Genomic DNA, 19,688 nt, shown 5'->3' with positions numbered 1-19,688 from the left:
AATGTGTTTTAACTTTAAATTATGTCTAAATGGACCCGCAAAAACAGCATATGTTCGTTCAAGTTTCAATTTGCAGGTTTTTTAATCATTTTTCCCCCTCTTTTTTGTCTCTTCTTTCCTTGACCACTGCTACATTTTCTCAAAACGTTTAACATGAAATTTAGAGGAAATATGTTGTCTTCGCATGCACACCCGTTGTACACTTTTAAAAGTATCTCCCTATGGCTTGTGCTGCTTTTGGGGAGTTTTCCACAAATCCCACTCACAGTCAATCCATCTTGGTCCTTCATCATCAGAGACCGTACGTTTATAATGTGACTCCAATATTTCCGCGTCACGTGAATGCAACAGAAGATTAGTTGAAGAAAAATTAAACGTGAGAAGCAAGAGAAAAATGTCCCACCTACTACCGTGTTCGTTTTGCTTTACTTAACTGTGCCACGTTTGACTTTGGTCAGTGTGTCAGAAATGTAACGTTTTCTGATTCTTGTACAATTGAAATTTTAAAGTATATTTTATTGTTGTGACATATTTAAAAACAAGCGTTTTCTTATGTCCATTATACATTTGATATTGTCGTCGTAGGTTTAAAGCGCATGCGCGAGACTCCGTCGCAGCTGTCAGAATTGCTTGAGGATGGGAAGCATCTTGGAGTATACGATCTTCGTCCGAATCAACAGCTGGGTGGAACTCAGACAAAAAGTTGCTTCAATGACATTTTCCGTAGGGATGGCAGTTTGGGTGTGAGACAAGCCAGTCGTTATATTAAGAGTTCCTTTTTCACCTTTGTGCCATGGATTTTAACGTGAAGCGGCTCGCCGCAGATGCCGGTACTTTCCTGAGCCGCGCTGTACAAGTAAGTTTAACCGTTTAGACGGTGGAAGTTGTTGCTAAACAATTTTAGCAGCTAGCTTAACCATTTAGGTAGCGTTAGCTCGTATGCTAAGCAGCTAACGTTACCTTGGCTGTTTTTGTGTAGCTAGCAGCCTGTTATCACCAAAGAGTAATCATATAAACCACCACGTTAGCCGTCGTTCCACTGTAAAGTGTTTTCTAAACAGCGAGATGACTGTTTTAAGCACGAGCAACATTAATGTGGTTGTTCCACTCAACCGTCACTGCAGGCCTCAGAACCCTTTAAAACAAAGCTATCAACTGCAGCTCGGCAGATAACGTTAACCTTATTAGTTACTAACCAGTCCGCGCATGGCACCTCGGCCAGATATTCTCACCTTATTTTGAATCATGGAACTAACAGTAAGCTGAACGTACGCAAAATAATACTTTTCCCTTTCAGTTTACAGAAGAGAAATTTGGCCAGGCTGAGAAGACAGAGTTGGATGCCCATTTGGAGAACCTGTTGGTCAGAGCTGAAAACACCAAGCAATGGACAGAAAGGATTATGAAGCAGACAGAAGTCTTACTACAGCCCAACCCAAGTAAGACTGCTTTTTTTTCCTTTTTTTTTGGTTTGTTTTACTGTACAGAACAGACTGATGGCACCGTTGCTGATACTGTGATTAAGTTGCCCCATTAATGTTAAGAAAGTCTGTTAACCACATTTGCCATTGTGCAGACATGATGCCCCTAACATACCGCTTGAGTAGCTCTATTTTAATTGTCATGACAAGTGACAACATAAACAATGACACTGAATATATCCAAAGGTCCTTTATCTTGGCAACCAGCTCTTTGGAAACCAGAATACGAGTAACATCTATTCTGGAATTTGAGGAGTCTGTTTGAATGCACTACTTCCAGCACCTAGAAATGCCTGCTGTTAGGTGCTGTGTATATTCTTTTCCCCCAAGGGTCTCTCATAAAAAACCTCACCTCTTAAAAAAAAAAAAAAAAAAAACGTACACCGTGAAGTCGGGTGTCTGTGAAGTGTGTGAACTCAGCTGTGCATCCTCCTCAGTTCACACCATGATGCCACACCGCTGCAGCCCAATGTCAGCACAGGCACAACAAACACGGGCCGACCATCTGGCGATCGCAGCTCTTGTGCAGCTCTGCGTCTCCGACGCGGCGGACACGATCTGCTCTACTTGTCCTGTGTTAACCGAAAACACACCGCAGATAACCTGGCTGCAGAGAATTGTCTCTGCTCCTTGGCGGGATGTTGTGACATGAAACAAACCGAAGCAGAGCCAGCAGAGAAATTCCTCACTTTTCCGTGTTGTGATTTAACATTATGAAAGCATTCAAGCAGGCTGTTCTGAGGTCACTCCCTGCACTTGGCTCCCTCACGTTGGTCTTATGACTTTCTAATTGAGTTTTCCTGTTCCAATCTTTCAGATGTTCGACTAGAAGAATTCCTGTATGAGAAACTGGAGAAAAAAGCCCCCACGCGGATGAACAACCATGAGCTGTTGGGCCAGTCCATGATTGAGTCAGGAAATGAATTTGGTCCAGGAACTGCCTACGGTGAGTGTTACGTGAGAATACCTCACATTCTGATGACACCTACCAACACTAAGAGTTTATTTTGCTAAAATAAACTATTTCGGGTGGGGGGGGCTGTGGCTGGAACTCTTTCAGTCAGAATAGCTGCTTGACAAACAACAATCCTCCCCCGCAAAGCTCCTCAGTTTATACAACAAATAAAAAGGCTGAAAGCGTCTTAGCTTAATGTAAAGTTTTGTCTGAGGGCAAACAAGCAGAAAATGATAGTTTTGCATTGTAGCACTCCTCTGTTATGTTTTTAATTATCTGTAACATCCTCTGCCGTTGTCGGCCTTTGCCGTCTCATTCCTCAGTCGTGGGCAGGGCTTTTATTGACTTTGTCCAACACGATTATGTAAAAGTCCTCAGGGGCTGTGTTCATCCAATTCAATTTTACTTTGTTTACAGACAACAAAAAGTCATCTCAAGGTACATTATACGAAGAAACTAAACAATTCTCTTTAAAGCGCTTCTGCAGCAATGCCCCAGCTTATGTTGGAAGTGAAGATTGGATGAGTACATGGAAGGATTTTGCCCAATTTACCATTAGTCAAGCAGAACGTAAGAAACTAAAAGTCCTTACTCACATAATTTCTTTTCTCAGGTTAAAAAAATCCCCACAACTGCTAAATCCAATAAAACTCATCAGACTTTTATTTGTGGCTTTGCAACCAGGGCTGCTTCCCCTTGTCCTGTTGAGCTAAAGTAGTTTGTAACTGAAAAGCATGTCTATGCGCTCAGCTGGTGTCAAACTGGCGCAGGTGCTCGTCACACGGTCCATAGTTCCGTCTTTTTGCAGAAACAGTGAAGGGAAAGTGTACTTTGATTCAGCCGAGTTTCCAACAAGGCTGCTCTCATTCACGTCTTTTTCTGTTACTTTTGTCAGACGCCCCATCGTGTCAGAATCTGTGACTGCGTCACCTCACAGCAGCCTAAAGTTTTTCTAGACTGTCGCTCTGCTCGAATAAAATCCTCATTTTCTAAGCAGAGCATCATCTGACACGATCACCGGACAAGTAGTTAAAAGGCCGTGTACTTGCATGTGTTATGGAATCCCTCAGTGAAAGTTGGAAAAACCAGAATTTGGTGGGTTTTTTACAGCGTCATACATACTTTAGCCAATAACTCGTGTATAACTTCTTTTTTCCACAAAGCAAGTCCCAACTGTTATTACTATTGTGACCAAACATTTCACATGGGATGCACAAGGTGGCAAGTGTCTGAAATGTTTGTCTTCGACACTGACGTGTCGAGGCCTTGCCACAGAGGCCGGCCTTCTCCCCGCTGTTGTATCAAAGATGAACTCCTGTTTCTGCTGCTGATCATTCCAGGAAACGCTCTAATAAAATGCGGAGAGACGCAGAAGCAGATCGGTGGGGCGGAGCGGGAGTTCATCCAGTGCGCCGCCATCAACTTCCTGACACCTTTCCGAAATTTTCTGGAGGGGGACTTCAAAACCATCCTGGTGAGTTGGAGCAGCGTCACCTTTTCTTCTAGAAGTGATCCCGACATCTGCAGGGTGTAAGCAGGTTGAGCCGCAGCGAGTCCCTGAGAGACACAACAGGGGACTTTACACACTGGGCCTCACCCACTCTGGATTATAATTGGAAAGCATTTAATTCATGTCACATGAGTAGAAATTCTTTCACGAATATCTGAAAGGTCATAAATGAAGGCAGGGTCAGTTTAGAGAGAGCACAGGAGAGGATTCTGTCAGTCCAGCAAATTCTGAGAACTTCTATACAACCACCTGGTGGAAATCTACAGTTATTCAACAAAATAATGATCTGGACAATTGGATAATTTTTTTTTTAAAGGTGCATTAATTTTTATTCAGCGTTTAACTTCAGACACTCGAATTAAATGTTTCAAACTCACTCTTTAATAACTTCCCTGATGAAAACACAATGAACGACAAAGCTCACCTGTTATGAGGCTTTTTCTAATGTTTGGCGGGAGGATTCTGTCTCTGAGGATTTTGTTGTGCTGTGATTTGTGTCCAGAAAGAGCGGAAGCTTCTGCAGGTCAAACGTCTGGACCTGGACGCAGCTAAAACCCGGGTGAAAAAGGCCCGGATGGCTGACGCTCGAGCTGCGGTGAGTACACGCACGGGTTTGTTTTTGGTTTCTTTTGGTTTGATATGCTTACTTATGGCCAGCTTCGAGTTCCTGTCTCTCGGGGCAGGGGGGGGGGGGCTATTAGGGCGTCTCCTCCTGTGCCTCCGTCTGAAGTCACACATGTATAACTGACACTAAGTTTCACAACATCAGGATGTCCATTTAGTTTCTTGTGACTTCTGTATAGTCACATGAGCAACTATGGGAAGTTTAGAGTTCCCTTTTCGTGTGCCGCTGGACTCTCACTCTGATGTCCGCCTCCATCGTGTTTAAGTTGCAGAAAGATCCAAAAGGTCTGCCTTTGTTTGCTCTTCCCAGCTGAAACTGTTCTCCAGACAACAAAAGTCTTCAGATGATGATGATGAGTAAAATCCTTCTGGGACAAATGCACCCAGGGGGAGGGTGGGGGGGTTATATATGCAGGCTGTTTTCCATCCAATGGGAACGCAGCTTGACTTCAGTCTCGACAAACATTGTTTGTAAACACCCAAAAGGAAAGTGACACTGAAACACGAGCGGTTTAACACCAGCACAATTTCTTATCCCATTTAGTTTTTTCTTTTTTTATCAAACAAGGTGTCATTTCACTCTGAGTGGCGTTTCACATGTCTGAAGTGTTTTTTTCATCACAAACCGAGGGATGCAAACACTTTGCGCGGCGCTTTGTCACAGTCCCGCTGCTTTCTGCAGTGTGGTTTTGTCAAAGCGAGCCAAACGTGGCGCTTTCACACAAACAGATGCGTTGTGTTGGCTGTGCAGCAGCTGTAGCTCTAACTTCTGTGTCACTGTGTTTTAAAACGCAAAGCCGCAGATGTGAGCAGAGGAAGTGACAGAGGTGAGTGGAATGTTGGCGCCATCTTTGATTTGAACACACACACACAGCCCAAACCCCCTGGTGGTAGTGTCAACAGCTGTTGTCTATCTCTTTCTCCATCTAGTCCTTGTTACACGCTGTCTAACCTCATGGAAAGCCCGTGTAGACAAATCAAACAAGAACCAAACGCTTCTCATCACACACAGCTCTTTCCCCGCTGTAAGCTGGTAATTGTGCAAGACAGTGAGGCCATTGTCCACATGTTTATTAGACTTTGTAGCAAATCTCAACACGCCATTATTCCAGCAGGTCTCATTCTGAATTCACTGGCTAAGAGTGCGGAAAAGGAAACATTCCACCATTATATTCCTTTACCACCCCCCCTCCCCCCCATTTCTGAACACGTTATCTGTTTCCTGCATTCTCAATGCAAACCATATCATAACATCACTGCCGTCACCGTTTAATGTCAATGAACCCTTTTATTTTCTGCACTTTAGAGTCATCATTTTCTAACCAAACATTTCAAAGAATGCAAAGTGTCTAAAGTTAAAAAAACAACTTTTTTAATAAACAGATGAGATAAATAAACAATTAAAATCACATTCATTCACCCTTTTTTTTGTAAAGCCACATGGAAAATCCACTTTCTTCTGGACATAAAAGTCGTTTCCCTGTTGTTGGAAAGTCTTGTCCGTGATTTGGTTTCCCTGAAATAATGAGATGTTGCTCCTTCTCAGGCGGAGCAGGAGCTGAAGATGACTCAGAGTGAGTTCGACCGGCAAGCGGAGATCACCCGTCTGCTGCTGGAGGGCGTCAGCAGCACCCACGTACGTGGCCCCGCAAAGTTAAAGCGCATCGCATCAAAGGATATTGCTTTCTGAGAGGAGCGTGTCTGCTCAGCTGAGATGGCCCTGGTGCTTTACTCCGTTTTCATCTTCTTTCCTTTCTCCAGGCACACCACCTACGCTGTTTGAATGATTTTGTGGAGGCACAAACTACGTACTTCGCACAGTGTTACCAGTACATGGTGGACCTCCAAAAGCAGCTTGGCAGGTGAAACGCCTCCTTCGGCTCTCATTCCTGTTCAGAGTATTCTTGCATTGTGGAACTACTCGAGTCTGATTTACTCTCGTCACCCGCTGTTTGTTTTTTTTGTTTTTTTGTTAAACTTTCTCATTTTCTGAGCTCCTTCCTGTGCACACAAGCTTTGATGTCGTGTTCATGCTTGTCTGAGCAAATTCACGCGGGGGTTGCAAAAAGTTTACAATTATCAGATGAATGAGGGAAAATGATTAACTCTGCCAAAATGGAATTGGGTCAAAGAGATGTCAACTTCCTTTAGTATTGCAAGTCGGAGATGCCCTGCAGAATGAGAGGGTGCAATGCTCAGCCTTCTGCTGTGACTCAGAGTACAACAGCGGTTTCCTGTCCTTATCTTCTTTCCCTGCCGCCAGTTTTCCCTCGTCATTCTCCAACAACAACCAGTCGTCCGTGTCGGGCGGGGCCAGCATCTCCGTGCCCACCATACCGGTGTCCGCCGCCCTCCCCAGCGTGTCCGCAGGCCACGGCAGCTCCGCGGCATCGGGCGGATTCAGCGAGTTGCGTAGCTCCAACGGCAGCCGCAAAGCCCGAGTCCTTTATGACTACGATGCTGCCAACTCCAGCGAGCTGTCCCTGCTGGCCGATGAGGTAAGAACACACTCATCCCAGGAGTTTCTATCACTCTTTATTGTTTCCGCTGGCAGCCTTTTATTCTCCTTCACTGTCCAGGTTCTTTAGCTGAAAGAGGAAACATTTATTATTTATTTTTTTTCAAATGAAAAAAATGTCAAATATTCTGTGTTTTCATTGTGGTCTTAATCTGTTAAAGCTGGTAGTCTTACCTTTTTATTTAAGAATAAAATGAGAATAGATCATTTGATCCAACACGGACTGAATGCATCTTCTCGCCTTCCCAGGTGATCACAGTCAGCAGCGTTCCAGGCATGGATTCAGATTGGCTGATGGGGGTGCGAGGCAGCCAGAAGGGCAAAGTGCCGATCACCTACCTGGAGCTACTGAACTGAGACCCACGAGCCCACGTCCTGCAGCAATGTGCACCCAGCTGTGATCTTGTATTTATACTATGTTTCAGGGACAGGCCTCGCTTTCTATCCCATTCAGGTGTTTTAGGAGGAGCGTTACTTGGAGGAAGAAGAAGAAGAAGAAGAAGTCTGACGCGCAGCAGACTCGAGCTGGAGTGAATAAACGCGAGTGAAGGGAAAGCAAACGGACCCATTCCCTCATTGTATGCAGTACATTTCTAATACTTGCTTCCATGCCTTTGTGTTGATGCCATGCAGCCTTGAAATATGTGCCAGAACATCTCCCAGTAACGAGTTATTGGTTTTTTGTTTACAACATATAAGTCAGATGGTGACCTAAATGCTTTTTATACCTTTTTTTTTTTTCCTCTCTCTTCCCTCGCTGGCAGTGTAGGTTTTTTTTGTAAGTAGAGAGACACAGAAGACACGTTTGGTTACTTTGAAAGGAAAAAAGCCCAAAAAAAAAAGCACTTCAGTTTGCAGTGAACGGACACGGATTTATTTTTAAGTCATATTTTAGAAGAGATGATCCAGCAGCTGCTGTGGTTATCCTAAATATGAATTGTATTTTAACAGTTTGGTTTGGTTCGTGGCGTCAGCCTCACTTGCACGAAGCCGTACTGAACAGCGAGCTGGAGGCGTCGTCCGTGTGCGTTCAACGGTGGAGCGGGCAGAATAAGAGCAGCCGCAGCCCGCTGTAAGCCACGCAGTTATTGAACCGGCACGGCAGACGACTCCATGACACTTTGCAGTGTTGAGACTCTCAGGTCAGCCTCCTCTCTAAGCGTTGAAGCCCATGAAACCCAACTCTCCACCATGTTAGCTGAATACTTCAGAACCAGAAAACGGCTGCTGTCTGATTAAGTGAAAACATTGCCTACTGTTGAGAATTGCACACGATATTTATTTCTCCGGTTTTGTTCTTTAAAAAAGCAAAAAACACCTAAAAGTAAAGCCGTATCTTTATGAGATTATTAACTTGCCTTGGTTTCCTCTGAACTTGCATTTCAACTTGATGTTTTTTTTTGCCCCCCCAAACTATTTTGTCTAATTCTGGGAAATTTAAGTATATCATTACACCTCTGCTTTCTGTTTTGTGTGTAACTGATATGATTGCATACCGTTGTAAAATAAATATACCAATATATAAAGCAATAAAAGAAGCATTTTGAGATTTCATGGCTGGGAAATGAAGGCCTCGCGCTGGGGATTCATGCTCGCCGAGGGGACCACTAGAGGGCGGGGCAGGCAACGTGATGGAGCCCATCTGAACCATAAAAAGGTGCACTTTGGGTAAATGCAACCAACGAAAAGAAAAATCTCAATCGTGTCGGATCAAACTTATTCTGTCTCGCAGACTGACTGCATGCACTATCCTTATTCAGAACACCACAGAATAGTGCAGGTTCCCCACATGCCAAATCACCTTTGGCAAACTTGGAAATGAATACTCTTAGAATTGATTTTCTCCACGAATCCTCCGTATAGGTCCTACATGTCAGATTTTTAGAAATGGAACGCAGATCTTAAGAAACAATGCACTTTAGGTTCACATATAAGCCATTTCTGTTATGGTCACCAGGAACAAGAACATTTGGAACAAGTAGTGAAAAAAAACAACACAAACAGTAACATACATATGACTCAAAGACTTCCAACTATGCTCCCAAGACTCAAGTGACTGATGGATATTTTGATTTCTAAGATTCCAGAAGCAGGAGAATCCAATGTTTTTATCTTGCATTTCATCTTCAGATGTAACGGGTTAGCCGGGGGCTTCGTGCAGGGTACAGAAATCTGAATGTTGGTTATATATGTGGCTATTGCCTTACGTTACTTGATGTTTTCCACATGTATTTATGGTGTTTATTCGTCACTCGCACTTTTATCTCTCATCCAGGCTAAACTAGTGTGGAGGCCCCTATCTGTGCCTGTCATAAGAGCAGGAAGGGTTAAGAGGAAGTGAGTTTTTGCAAACTGCCGGTTGACTAAGAAGCAGCCTGTACATCTCATTTCACTGGCCAATATTCTTATTTACCAGTGTATGACCACAGGCAAAACTTGAGGTTAAAGGTAAGCAGTTGATGGCTCTTGAATGGACTTTAATGCCATTTAGTCTTTATGAGCCTAATGAGAAGGAGAGGCTCAAAGCCTCAGAGGTCATTTGTGTTAGAGTTAGGCTCTTTGAGGAAAAACGGACACCAAACCAAAGCCTCACCACAGAGCTGACTGGCAAAACTTCTACTGGTACAAGTCACGCAGTAGCAGTGATCATAACTTTTCAGTAGAGCTATTCTGCTTCCCCAAATTTGGTTCTTTTTCTAAATTCTATTTGTTTTAAAAAAAAAAAAAAGTAAAATTTGCCACTCTGAAAGCAAACCCCATCTAGTTAAATAAAGGCAGAGTTAACCAGTTCTCACTGATGAGATGAGTGATAGCATGCCTGAGAAAAAGCACTTCCTCTTTCTTCAGTCCTCTTCTGTCAGATGTTGACAACTGTCAAAACACTTGAGATCTGCCATTTGTGCAGTGCATCTTAAAGACTCCTGAGCGAGCCTTTGAAGCAGCTGCAACAGAAAATGCAGGTAGAAAGGAAAAAAACCCCGAAACGAGCTGCTTGTTATCAGCTTCACGTCAGGGGGTTGAGTCTGCGTGAGGACAGCATTTATAAGTGAAAGCAAGGTGTTCAGTTTTCAGCAGTTAAGTCGGGGTGATCAGACAACACTCTGCCACAGATTATATACGGTGATAATCACACGAAGGTGTGGGAACACAGAATGTCAAAGTGGCTCGTTGCAAAAGGTCACCACCATTGCATCGGTTAGTTAAGAATACACAGAGCTAACCTTAGCAAAAAGTAGTTTATTCTAGTGAGTACACTTATTTTATACTAAAACTGTGGCAGGGGGCAGAAAGGTACTACCTCCTTAGGCAAGACCCCCTTATCCTACCCGCCTACCAGTGTAAGTCGCTTTGGATAAAAGCATCTGCCAAATGCATAAAACTAAATAACATAAATAACTCAAAGTTATTTTTTAATAAACTTAAATGTGGATTTGAAGTATATACCTTGTACACTGGTAGTATAGATGAGTGTACTTGTTGTACTTCTGTAAACTTAAAATTACCTTATAATGTATACATAAAGTATACTTTTATGAACTTCAAAATGTTCCAATTTAGTCCAAAGAAGTATCAAATTAGTATACTTTCTAGTACACTACAAGTACATGGTCCGTAGTATTCTTTCTATACTTACTCAAGCATACTTAATAAAAAGAACTTCAAATATACTACTTTTTGCTAAAGGTATATTTATGTGTCGATTGTCGAAACCCGTAGGTAATGGGTATTAACTGACATGATCAGCTAGTCAACTTTATTATTCAACTAGTACCAACATGGCCCAAACTTAACATCCGTTTCAGAATAAATGCTGATAGATTTCCTGGTGGGACTTTGAAGGAAAAGAATTTGAGCCAATTTCAGCATTCCAATCAGCTGCAGCAGTCCTTGTAGTAAATGTAGCCTAATGTGCAGCAAAGGCTCGCTGCAACAAGCTGCTCAAAAAAGAAGGAAGTCGCCACATTTCTTGTTACCACTCCCATGCAGTTGGGCCAATGATGCCTGGACACACCAATCTGATTAATTTACTGGTCAACAATTTTACTCACAGTCTGTCTTTAAAAATCGAACCTGCAGTCTAAACGTCCTCAACTTTTTTACACCCTCCCCACCTTCCCCCTTAAGAGGGTTATCTTGCATAAAGTGTTTAAAGATAAGTCAACTGACAGGGGCTGGCCCACCTGACCATCCCGTGGGTTGCTAAGGGTGCTTCCTGTCATGTTAGATGTCATCACATGAATGGAAACGTCGTAGAAAATATATATTTATATACATACATATATACATATGTCTTATCTGTCTACTGCAGGTGAGTCAGTAAGCTTATCTAATAGCCTGATCAAGACTGTCCATGTAAACATGTTAGGCTCAAATTCAGTCTATTAAGACTTTAAGCCGACTTGTGGTTGCCCAAAGCCTTTCTGGACTGTAACTCTGCTCTTCTAAAAATCCTGATTTTATAACTGCAGCATTATCCGACAAACGCACCATTGTGCAACGTAAAGACGGTGTTTCAACACTTGTATGTAGCCACAGCAAACTCCCACAGAGACAGTTTAGAAGTGGCAGGATGGCCGTGATGATAAGTATTTCACAGCCCCACTTAAAATGGAAATAAAAACATTAAGAAAAAAAAGAACATGGTAACAAGGCATAGATTTGCAAAGTTGCCTCTAAATAAACCATAGGACTCCTGAAAAACTGTTAAAGTCGAGTCCAAAGCGTAGATGTTTAGTCATAACGTGTAACACCATGTTTAGTGAAAACCAAACACAACTTAGCAGCACAAACACCTCATGTCAACTGTCAAGAACAAATGGTGGAGGGGTGATGATCGAGATGATGAAGCCACTCGGTCCGGCAATGAATTCCACTGTATACCAAAGTATCTTAGAGTAAGAGGTGAATGTGAAGCGACTGCCGAATGGCTGAGAAAGAATCAAGGTGTTGCAATGGCCCAGTCAAAGTCCAGACCTCAACCTAACTGAAATTCTCTGCTGGGACCTAAAGAGAGCTTTGCAATGATCAGATGTCAGGAAATCCCTCCAAAATGATGCAACACTGATTGCATTACATGGAAAACGTTTTTTTTTCAACTTATTGCAACTAAAGATGGTTCTATCAGCTACTGAATGATGGGGAGTACTTAGTTTTGTTTTGTGAAATATATAATGATACAGTGTAATATGTCACATAATGTTAATTTGAGGTATTATTTACCTCATATTAAATCCTGGTAAGGCCCAGGGGATTCTTTATTATGTCCTGAGATGTAAAGCCTTAAACCTGAAAGTGTTTTTTTTTCTTTTCTTTTTCTTTTCTCTACATTGTGCAAGTCCCTGACTAATTCTGGTTTACTGTGCCCAGCTATACTTCTTTTTTTTTTTGTAGATTGTAGCTTACATGTTGCTCAATGCCCTCCTGCTGTCAGGATGAATGTCATTTGACGACTTCACATCAAATTTCACTTCTCCATGCTCATTTGCACTCATCAGTGACCGCTGCCGTAGAAAGAATGAGCACACGCTCAGGCACTATTTTTACCCATGCTTTGCCTTTTCAGGTTTGTATTTGGTAACTAACCTCGAGTCTGAACGCCTTCACCACAGCTGGGCTGTTTTACAAATGATAATCAGCAGCATCAATCTGCATTTGCAGTCCAATACGCTGTTAACTTCCTATACCACATGTGTCAACTCAGTGCAGTTCTATGTTGACTTGCCTACAAAATTGTTACGGCTGCAATTTTTTTGTGAAAGCTGAGTAATCAAATTGAATTCCTCTTGTCAACAATCTGACCGGCAGCAAAGAGCCTTCCTCAGTTCGTTTTTTCAAGTTCCTTCTTATCGTTATCAGGCTGGTATCGGCACCTTATCGCTCCATGTCCATTTCTAGCCTCCAGTAAGTTCCCCAGAAATCTCTGGTTTAAATTTAGCCGCAGCTAATTTCCTGATCGAAACTGACAACCTTTGTTCTGCCCTGATATTTTGTTGTCTTTTGCTTTATGGTAGACTTCTGAACGGATCCATTACTGCAGGATGAGTCGCCGTTGACATGTCCTGTTAAGAAATTGACGTCCAAACAAAAAAAAGCTTTTTGTTTTCTCTATCTTTAACCATCTGCTGCTCTAATTTGAAGGTATTCCATCATCTTACACTTTTTCACTCTTTTTTAGTCTTCTTTGCCCAACACATGGCCAAAATGTTTCGATTGTAGCTAACTTATAATGTCAAGGATGTGTAAAAAAAAAACTAAAAATAATTATGATGTTTCGAGGCTTTGACTTAGCTTCATTCTGGTTTCTCTTTTTATGTTGCAACCACCATGACCCTGAGCATCACCACAGCGGTATTTTGGTTACTTTCTGGTTAGTCCCCGGCACTCTGTACGGCACTGATCTGTCAGCCTACCCACTGCTGAAAAGCTGTACACTTAACATGCAAAGGTTGAGAAATGATAAACTGAGAATCACTCACAAACATTCTGTTTAATTTTTATGACAGGCTTGTCTTTATAGCCATACATTTGAACTTATTAATGCATTAATGCGAGTTGCGGAGCAGATTAGGCTTTCCAGAATCTGTATATGGGTCAAAACCAAGTCATCACGAGACACACTGGAATCTCATGTTGGTGATGCATCTTTGTCTCACTGATGGGAAGGAAACCGCAAACCCCTCCTCTTTAAGATACAGAACTGGGCAGTTGCTGCACATCTTAGCAAAACAGGAAATTTCATGTTTCCTCTGCTGCTTATAGCAACAGTTTGCATCACACTACTTCTGCATATCTTGACACACACACACACCAAGTCCCACATGAACAAGGCCACATTTTTACATCACGGTACCTGGATTAAGATTGGGTGTTCAACCACAATTCACCGAACAATGTGAAAAACGGAACACTGCTTTGTTTAAATATATATTGAAGACAGTTTTAGAATCGCATTTACTGAATTTATTTTGAATGTACATTCAGCCACACTTGTCAATAATATACTGAACAAAGTCCAGTTACGTTAAGGGTTTATAAAGTATCAGTAAGATGTAGGTTTCAAATATCTCTTTTTGATCGATTTTTGCAGCAGTTTGGGCTTAAAGGTTAGGAGAACAACAATGGAGATGCCTATTAAAGAAACACAAACAGGTACAAACAGCAGAATGTACCAGAGCATCGATTCCCCGGCCTCCAAACACAAAAATGATTGGGAGTCTTCCACTCGGTGTGTCAGCTGGAAGAGATCTTCACATTTGATATTTGACTGTCCAACCATGTTGACCGTCTTTGTTGTTTCAAATGTCCTGAACCATTCTGTTTGGCAGCAGTTGAACGGATTTCCTGTGAGGAAAACAGTTTGAAGCTTTGAGGCGAGGGCATAAGCCTGACCAGATGGGATAGTCAACAGTCTATTGTCTCTCAAGTCAAGCACTTTCAGGTCAGTATTTTGAAGTGAAGATGGGAGACAGGGAAGATGGTTATTTGAAAGATTTAAAGACTTCAGTCTTTGGAAACTGGAGAAGTCAAGGTCTTTTATTTGCGTGTTCCCTAAACCTAGATGCTGCAACGTGCTGCTCAAACTTTGTAATGAATTTTGGACAGTGAGACCAGGGTTATCAGACAGTTCTAAGTGTGTTAGTGACATCCCTGTGAATGCAGAGGTTGGAATTATGTCAAGGCTGCATCCTTTAAGGTAAATCTGTCTCAGGGAAATAATATTTTTCCAATCCACACAACCTGGGAGAGTGTGTGTGCTCATTTCAGCTTCATCAGAATGGCAAATGTCAATGTTGTTATAGCTGAGATCCACTGACCGGATGCTTTGCAGTAAGGAAAATAACCCCATGGGCAGCTGCTTCAGATCATTAAGGCTCAGGTTAAAGTATGTCAAATTGCCAAGAGCAGCAAGTGTACTATCATCTGCTGAAATCTGGTTCAGTCTGTTGTTGCTAATATCCAGCTCACACAAGGCTCCAGAGAACTGTTCTGATGTGAGATTGAAGGTTTCCAGGCAGTTTGTGCTCATTCGAAGTCTTGACAGGGAAGGCATTTTTTGGATGAATCCTTGAGGGAAATATGCCACCTGGTTCCCTCTTAGATCTAAAATCTCTACAGCAGAAATGTCACCATGAAGATTATCATCCCACAACTCAGCAGTTACGTTATTATTGTATTTCTGCAGATTGTAGAACTCAACTGCTGAGGTTGAGTTGGGGAAGGAAACATTGTTTGCCATCTGTTCATAGAATCTCACAATGTTGTGGGACAGGTAAAGGTTCCGTAATTTACTCTGGCTGGGCAAGAAGGGAAAAAAGAAGAGTTTGTTATGTGACAAGTCGAGGGTCTCTAGCTGGAAAGTGTCGCTGAGTTCCTGTGTCGAGATGAACCACTCTATGGAGTTGTGGCTGGCATTGAGGACGACCAGCTGGGTCATGTGAAACTCAGTTAGGCAAGGCAGATAGTTGAAGGCCAGGTTCAGCCGCTGGAGTTTTGAATTGCCGTCGAAGGCACCGTCGATTTCAAAGATTATGTTTCTTTGTAGATCCAGGTCTTTGAGTTGCTGGAGATCCCTGAACGAGGTCTCATCCAGTCTTCTCAAGAGGTTTCCAGAAAGATTGAGATACTCCAGGGATGTCAGATTTTGGAGAAGCAGGGAAGCCATTTCATTATTGAGCTTATTCTCAGAAAGATCTAGAATTCTAATACCGGGAAGCTTTCTTAATGCAATGCTTGTTTCTTGATAGCCAATGTCAAGATTGTTGTTTGCAAGATTTAGGCTTTCTAACAAATTTGAGTCTTTGAAAGTGTTTGATTCTAATCTGTCCAAGCTATTACAAGCCAAACTCAGGGTGTTTAGTGAGGGATAAAGTAGAAGAGAGTTGTTCCGTAGTGTTACAATATCATTGTAGTTAAGCTGAAGCTCCTCAATGTTGGTAGGCAGTCCTGCAGGCACAGAGGACAACTTGCGATTATTGCAGAGAGCCGTCCTTTGCATCTGTAAAGAAAATGAGAGCACATACATTTATGTGAATGCATCATGTGTCTATTGGTGGGAAAATAATGTTGTGGCTTTTTAGAACTACTTCTATTTGGCATGACGTTTAAATTTCAAGATCTGCACAGCATCGTCATACGATTGACTATTTTACCAGGTCCAGGGACATTAATCACGGGGATCAAATAGGTTCTTAGTGCATTAGGTCTACTTTCTGTCAGAAAGATTTCGGTAAAACTATGATATCAATTGACACTACACAGCATCATATCATTTTGGGCTGTCAGGCTAAAATGTGTTAGCAAGCATTTAATGAATGGCTTTAAAATTTGCTACAGACGTCAGATGTCCCAATAGAATTTTTGTTATCCCATGACTTTTCCCCTAACACAGCTATAAGGCCCCAGTTTCTTGTTGTCCTTTGACCAGACACTCGCCAAATGAATGCTGTCCGAATGATGCTAATGTTAGCTTTAACTGCAATGTTAACATTGTGCTTGTGAGCATTTTAGCTCATATTGCTCATATTAGCATTTAGGTTAAAGCACCAGTATGATCTGACAAGGTCGTAGACTCACTGGAACAGACTCATAGTCTTGTCAACCTCATAATAATCGACTCTTCAAAATGTTGCCAATCTCTTGTGGTATTTTAGCATTGTTAGCATTTTATTAGCAATGATTTACACAAACGTCTGAAGTACTTTTTAAGGCTCAGCTTGCTCTTAATAGAATTTAATGCTTCTCAATTTATTCATTTATTTGTATGTTTGTTTCTTTAGATATTTCCTGTCTGCCACTTTTTGTGAACATGCCAGAAAAAAAGTGCAACTGAGGGTTATTTTGCGTTATTTTCATTCCTGTGAGACATTTTCCAAAATCTACTTTACAGCAGGTAATTCTCTGTTTTTATTCTCTGCTGAGTAACCATTCAAGCAAAAGTTTGACATAGTGAATTTATCATTAATAAAAACTACTGTTACTTTCTGCAAAAGAGATACAGAGCCCCCACCCAAAGCCAGCTTCACAGATGAACTGATCGCGGCTTAATAGAAGGTGAGGTAGTCATTTTAAAGGGTAAAGGGGTAGTTGAATTTGTACATAATGTGACAGGAGCTGAAAATATTTATTTTAAAATGTTTGCTAAATATCAATATATACAATCTTTCCTGTGATGTTTAATCATTAGATTTTAGAGTCTTCTTTTAGGTACTGCATCATTTATATTGTTATTTTGTTATAATATGTAATGTTCACTTTAATTGACAATTCATTGTTATTATAATTGTTTTTATATGAACTGATTTACCACAGTCAATCAGTTTATTAGTTTCATATTACATAATTTTATCCTTGTTATCTAAAAATGCTAGAATTTCTCTTCTCTTTTATTATCTTACCTTTTGATCGTGAGTAAGAATTCTGTCTAAATTCTACAACACTCTACGCGGGACAATCTCTGAACCTTCACTTTTGTTCCCGACACTGTTTCTGTTTGTGGTTTGGCTGTCATTAAGTCGAGCTGAGAGAAAGAAAGACATCTTACCAGCTGGCACGGGATGTGTTGTGGATAACTTGAAACTGGTACCAGGACTCTCCACATGGGTAGCAGACAGAGCAGGATGCGAGTGAGTCCGTGGACTGGCATTTTATCATCTCACTGTTCAGAAAAATTGTAGGATGAATTGTAGGATGAAACTTTCTGATGGCTTACTGATTACTATACTTTCACATTACTGATACTGAATATCAGTGCAGTCCTGCAGTACAGAAAAGCTTTTTTTTGTTTTGATATCAGTAAAGATGCAGTGGTTGTGTCCATCTTCAGTTTGAAACCACAGTTATTATGATTTGCATGTAATGACTAACTTAGCGTTGGGGAAATTATGCCTTGAAATTGATATATACTGCATAACTGTGCATAAAAACTGGTCAAATCCATTTCTCCACGCTATGTGGACTGTGTGACTGGAAGAATTCGATAGCAGTTTGACAGAGGGACCAAACTTAGATAGCCAGGCATCAGTTTCCAACTCATTTGAAAAAAATATTCATGCTGTTAAGTGAAGTATTTCACTTTCTAGCGTGCGTTTCAAGTTGAGAAATTTTTGTGATTTTGTCCTGTTCAAATATTTACAGGATATCAACTGCGTGTACAGGAGGTGGTTTCCTTCTCTCTTGTATATAAGTTTAGATTTTATTAATTAAAGTCCCATCTTAGGTTGCAGTGAAATATACCATATTTTCTCCTGTGAAAAGAAGCTTTGTTCAAATTTCATTTCAAACCACCGTCACGCCTACTGAATGTGGAGATTTTGTGTTCCGTTTTACCTGACATGCATCTTGAATCTTTGGACTGCATTTCTAATGCTGACACGTTAACATAGAGGTTCATATTAGTGATGGATATAACCTTTTTCGTTTGAACGTTTCAGCTCTTTTTGCTGCCGTGTTTTACAGCACTTCAAACAGCTTCTCCCTAGTTCACAGTGAATAACTAGGCTTGTGTAAGATTGGAGAACACAGTTTGTCACAACTGTTAACTGCTGTGAAGAAAAATATATTTGCAGAAAACTAATTCCTGACTGTTCCTAAACATTATACAGCTGATCTTCATAAACATAAACATATAAGTCGGGATCAAGTAAAGCGCTCACATTACAAATTTAAGGCTTGTTTTCATGCGTTAGTACACTATATGTTTATATCATACTCCAAAGCACAACATTTATGCATCTTGCTCAAATGCACCTAAGACTAAGCATGTCCAAATTTGGCATGCTTACTTTTTCTTCTTTTAGCGGGGTATAAGTGCATGTTGCTATCGTAGATTAGTGCACAGTGCATTTACTTACACTGGTGGTTAGGTGTGGATTTCCTAAGCCACTGATGGTTGCTCCCCTGACCATATCGCTGGTTGACTTGCTGTTGCAAAGAGTGCTCTCATGAGTGTGAAGTTCATCTGCGCTGCGCTGCTCTGCTCTGACTGAAGCACTGATGCCCCTTTTTTTACTCTTCACGGAAGCAGGCAGGCAACGGAAGCTGAGTCACATGGACAAGCTGCAATCACACTGAGGTTCTCAAGCCCAGGGCCACAGGAAGGCGAGTGCAGGCTCAACAGCTCTCAGCAGGGACTGTGCACGCTTTCCTTTCTCTCTCTTCACAACATCACAGCAGTTGTGTTGTTGTACAGACGACTTAAGGCTCCTAGCACAAGTGCCACCACAAAAACCCAGTGAGAACACACCCTTCACACTCTCCGCTCGTTCTGATCAGTCAACCTACTCGAGAGGAAACCACTCAATATACACACCCTTCCTGCCTTATTTTCGGCCTGTCACAGCAGAAGAGATATACATATGCATCCTCACTCAATATTCTGTTGAAATAATATAATCAGGGTCACATTGCTTTTGGGCCAGACAGTGTAACACAAGAAATCAAGAGAATGATTAAGTGAATGCAGCTTTCTCAAATAGAGCATATATGTACCCTAATGTATTACTTGGGTTAGGGTTTAAAAAATGAATACCTTTACAACATGGCACCTTTCAGCAACCAAACACATTTTTATACACGTCTTTTTTTGCGTGTTTTCCAGCCACT

General features: G+C 41.6%; 3 protein-coding genes across 3 annotated transcripts in view; 2 read left to right on the top strand and 1 right to left on the bottom strand.

The window, feature by feature from the left end:
* Positions 1–635: 635 nt before the first annotated feature.
* Positions 636–7,951, top strand: sh3glb1a (SH3-domain GRB2-like endophilin B1a). Its single transcript, XM_072378360.1, has 9 exons — positions 636–856; positions 1,298–1,439; positions 2,299–2,427; positions 3,777–3,910; positions 4,449–4,541; positions 6,117–6,206; positions 6,332–6,432; positions 6,834–7,068; positions 7,338–7,951. The coding sequence occupies exons 1-9, from the start codon at positions 794–796 to the stop codon at positions 7,443–7,445; spliced, it is 1,095 nt and encodes a 364-aa protein (XP_072234461.1). The 5' UTR covers positions 636–793; the 3' UTR covers positions 7,446–7,951.
* A 1,183-nt stretch (positions 7,952–9,134) lies between these two features.
* The window catches only part of nsmaf (neutral sphingomyelinase (N-SMase) activation associated factor), a 61,812-nt gene continuing 51,258 nt past the window's right edge, over positions 9,135–19,688 (top strand). Inside the window, exon 1 of the mRNA XM_072379080.1 lies at positions 9,135–9,140. The gene's annotated coding sequence lies outside the window, so the exon portion shown is untranslated. The remainder of the gene's footprint in view (positions 9,141–19,688) is intronic.
* On the bottom strand, positions 13,623–19,296 carry nrros (negative regulator of reactive oxygen species). The gene is made up of 3 exons (XM_072378674.1): positions 18,938–19,296; positions 17,629–17,742; positions 13,623–16,083 (listed from the first exon to the last, which is right to left on the bottom strand). The coding sequence occupies exons 2-3, from the start codon at positions 17,728–17,730 to the stop codon at positions 14,128–14,130; spliced, it is 2,058 nt and encodes a 685-aa protein (XP_072234775.1). The 5' UTR covers positions 17,731–17,742; positions 18,938–19,296; the 3' UTR covers positions 13,623–14,127.

Source organism: Leuresthes tenuis, unplaced genomic scaffold (genome assembly GCF_036924035.1).
Source record: "Leuresthes tenuis unplaced genomic scaffold, fLeuTen1.0.hap1 SCAF_24, whole genome shotgun sequence".
Taxonomy (NCBI): domain Eukaryota; kingdom Metazoa; phylum Chordata; class Actinopteri; order Atheriniformes; family Atherinopsidae; genus Leuresthes; species Leuresthes tenuis.
Note: the sequence above shows the minus strand (reverse complement) of the source record. Positions and strands in the feature narration are given on the sequence as shown.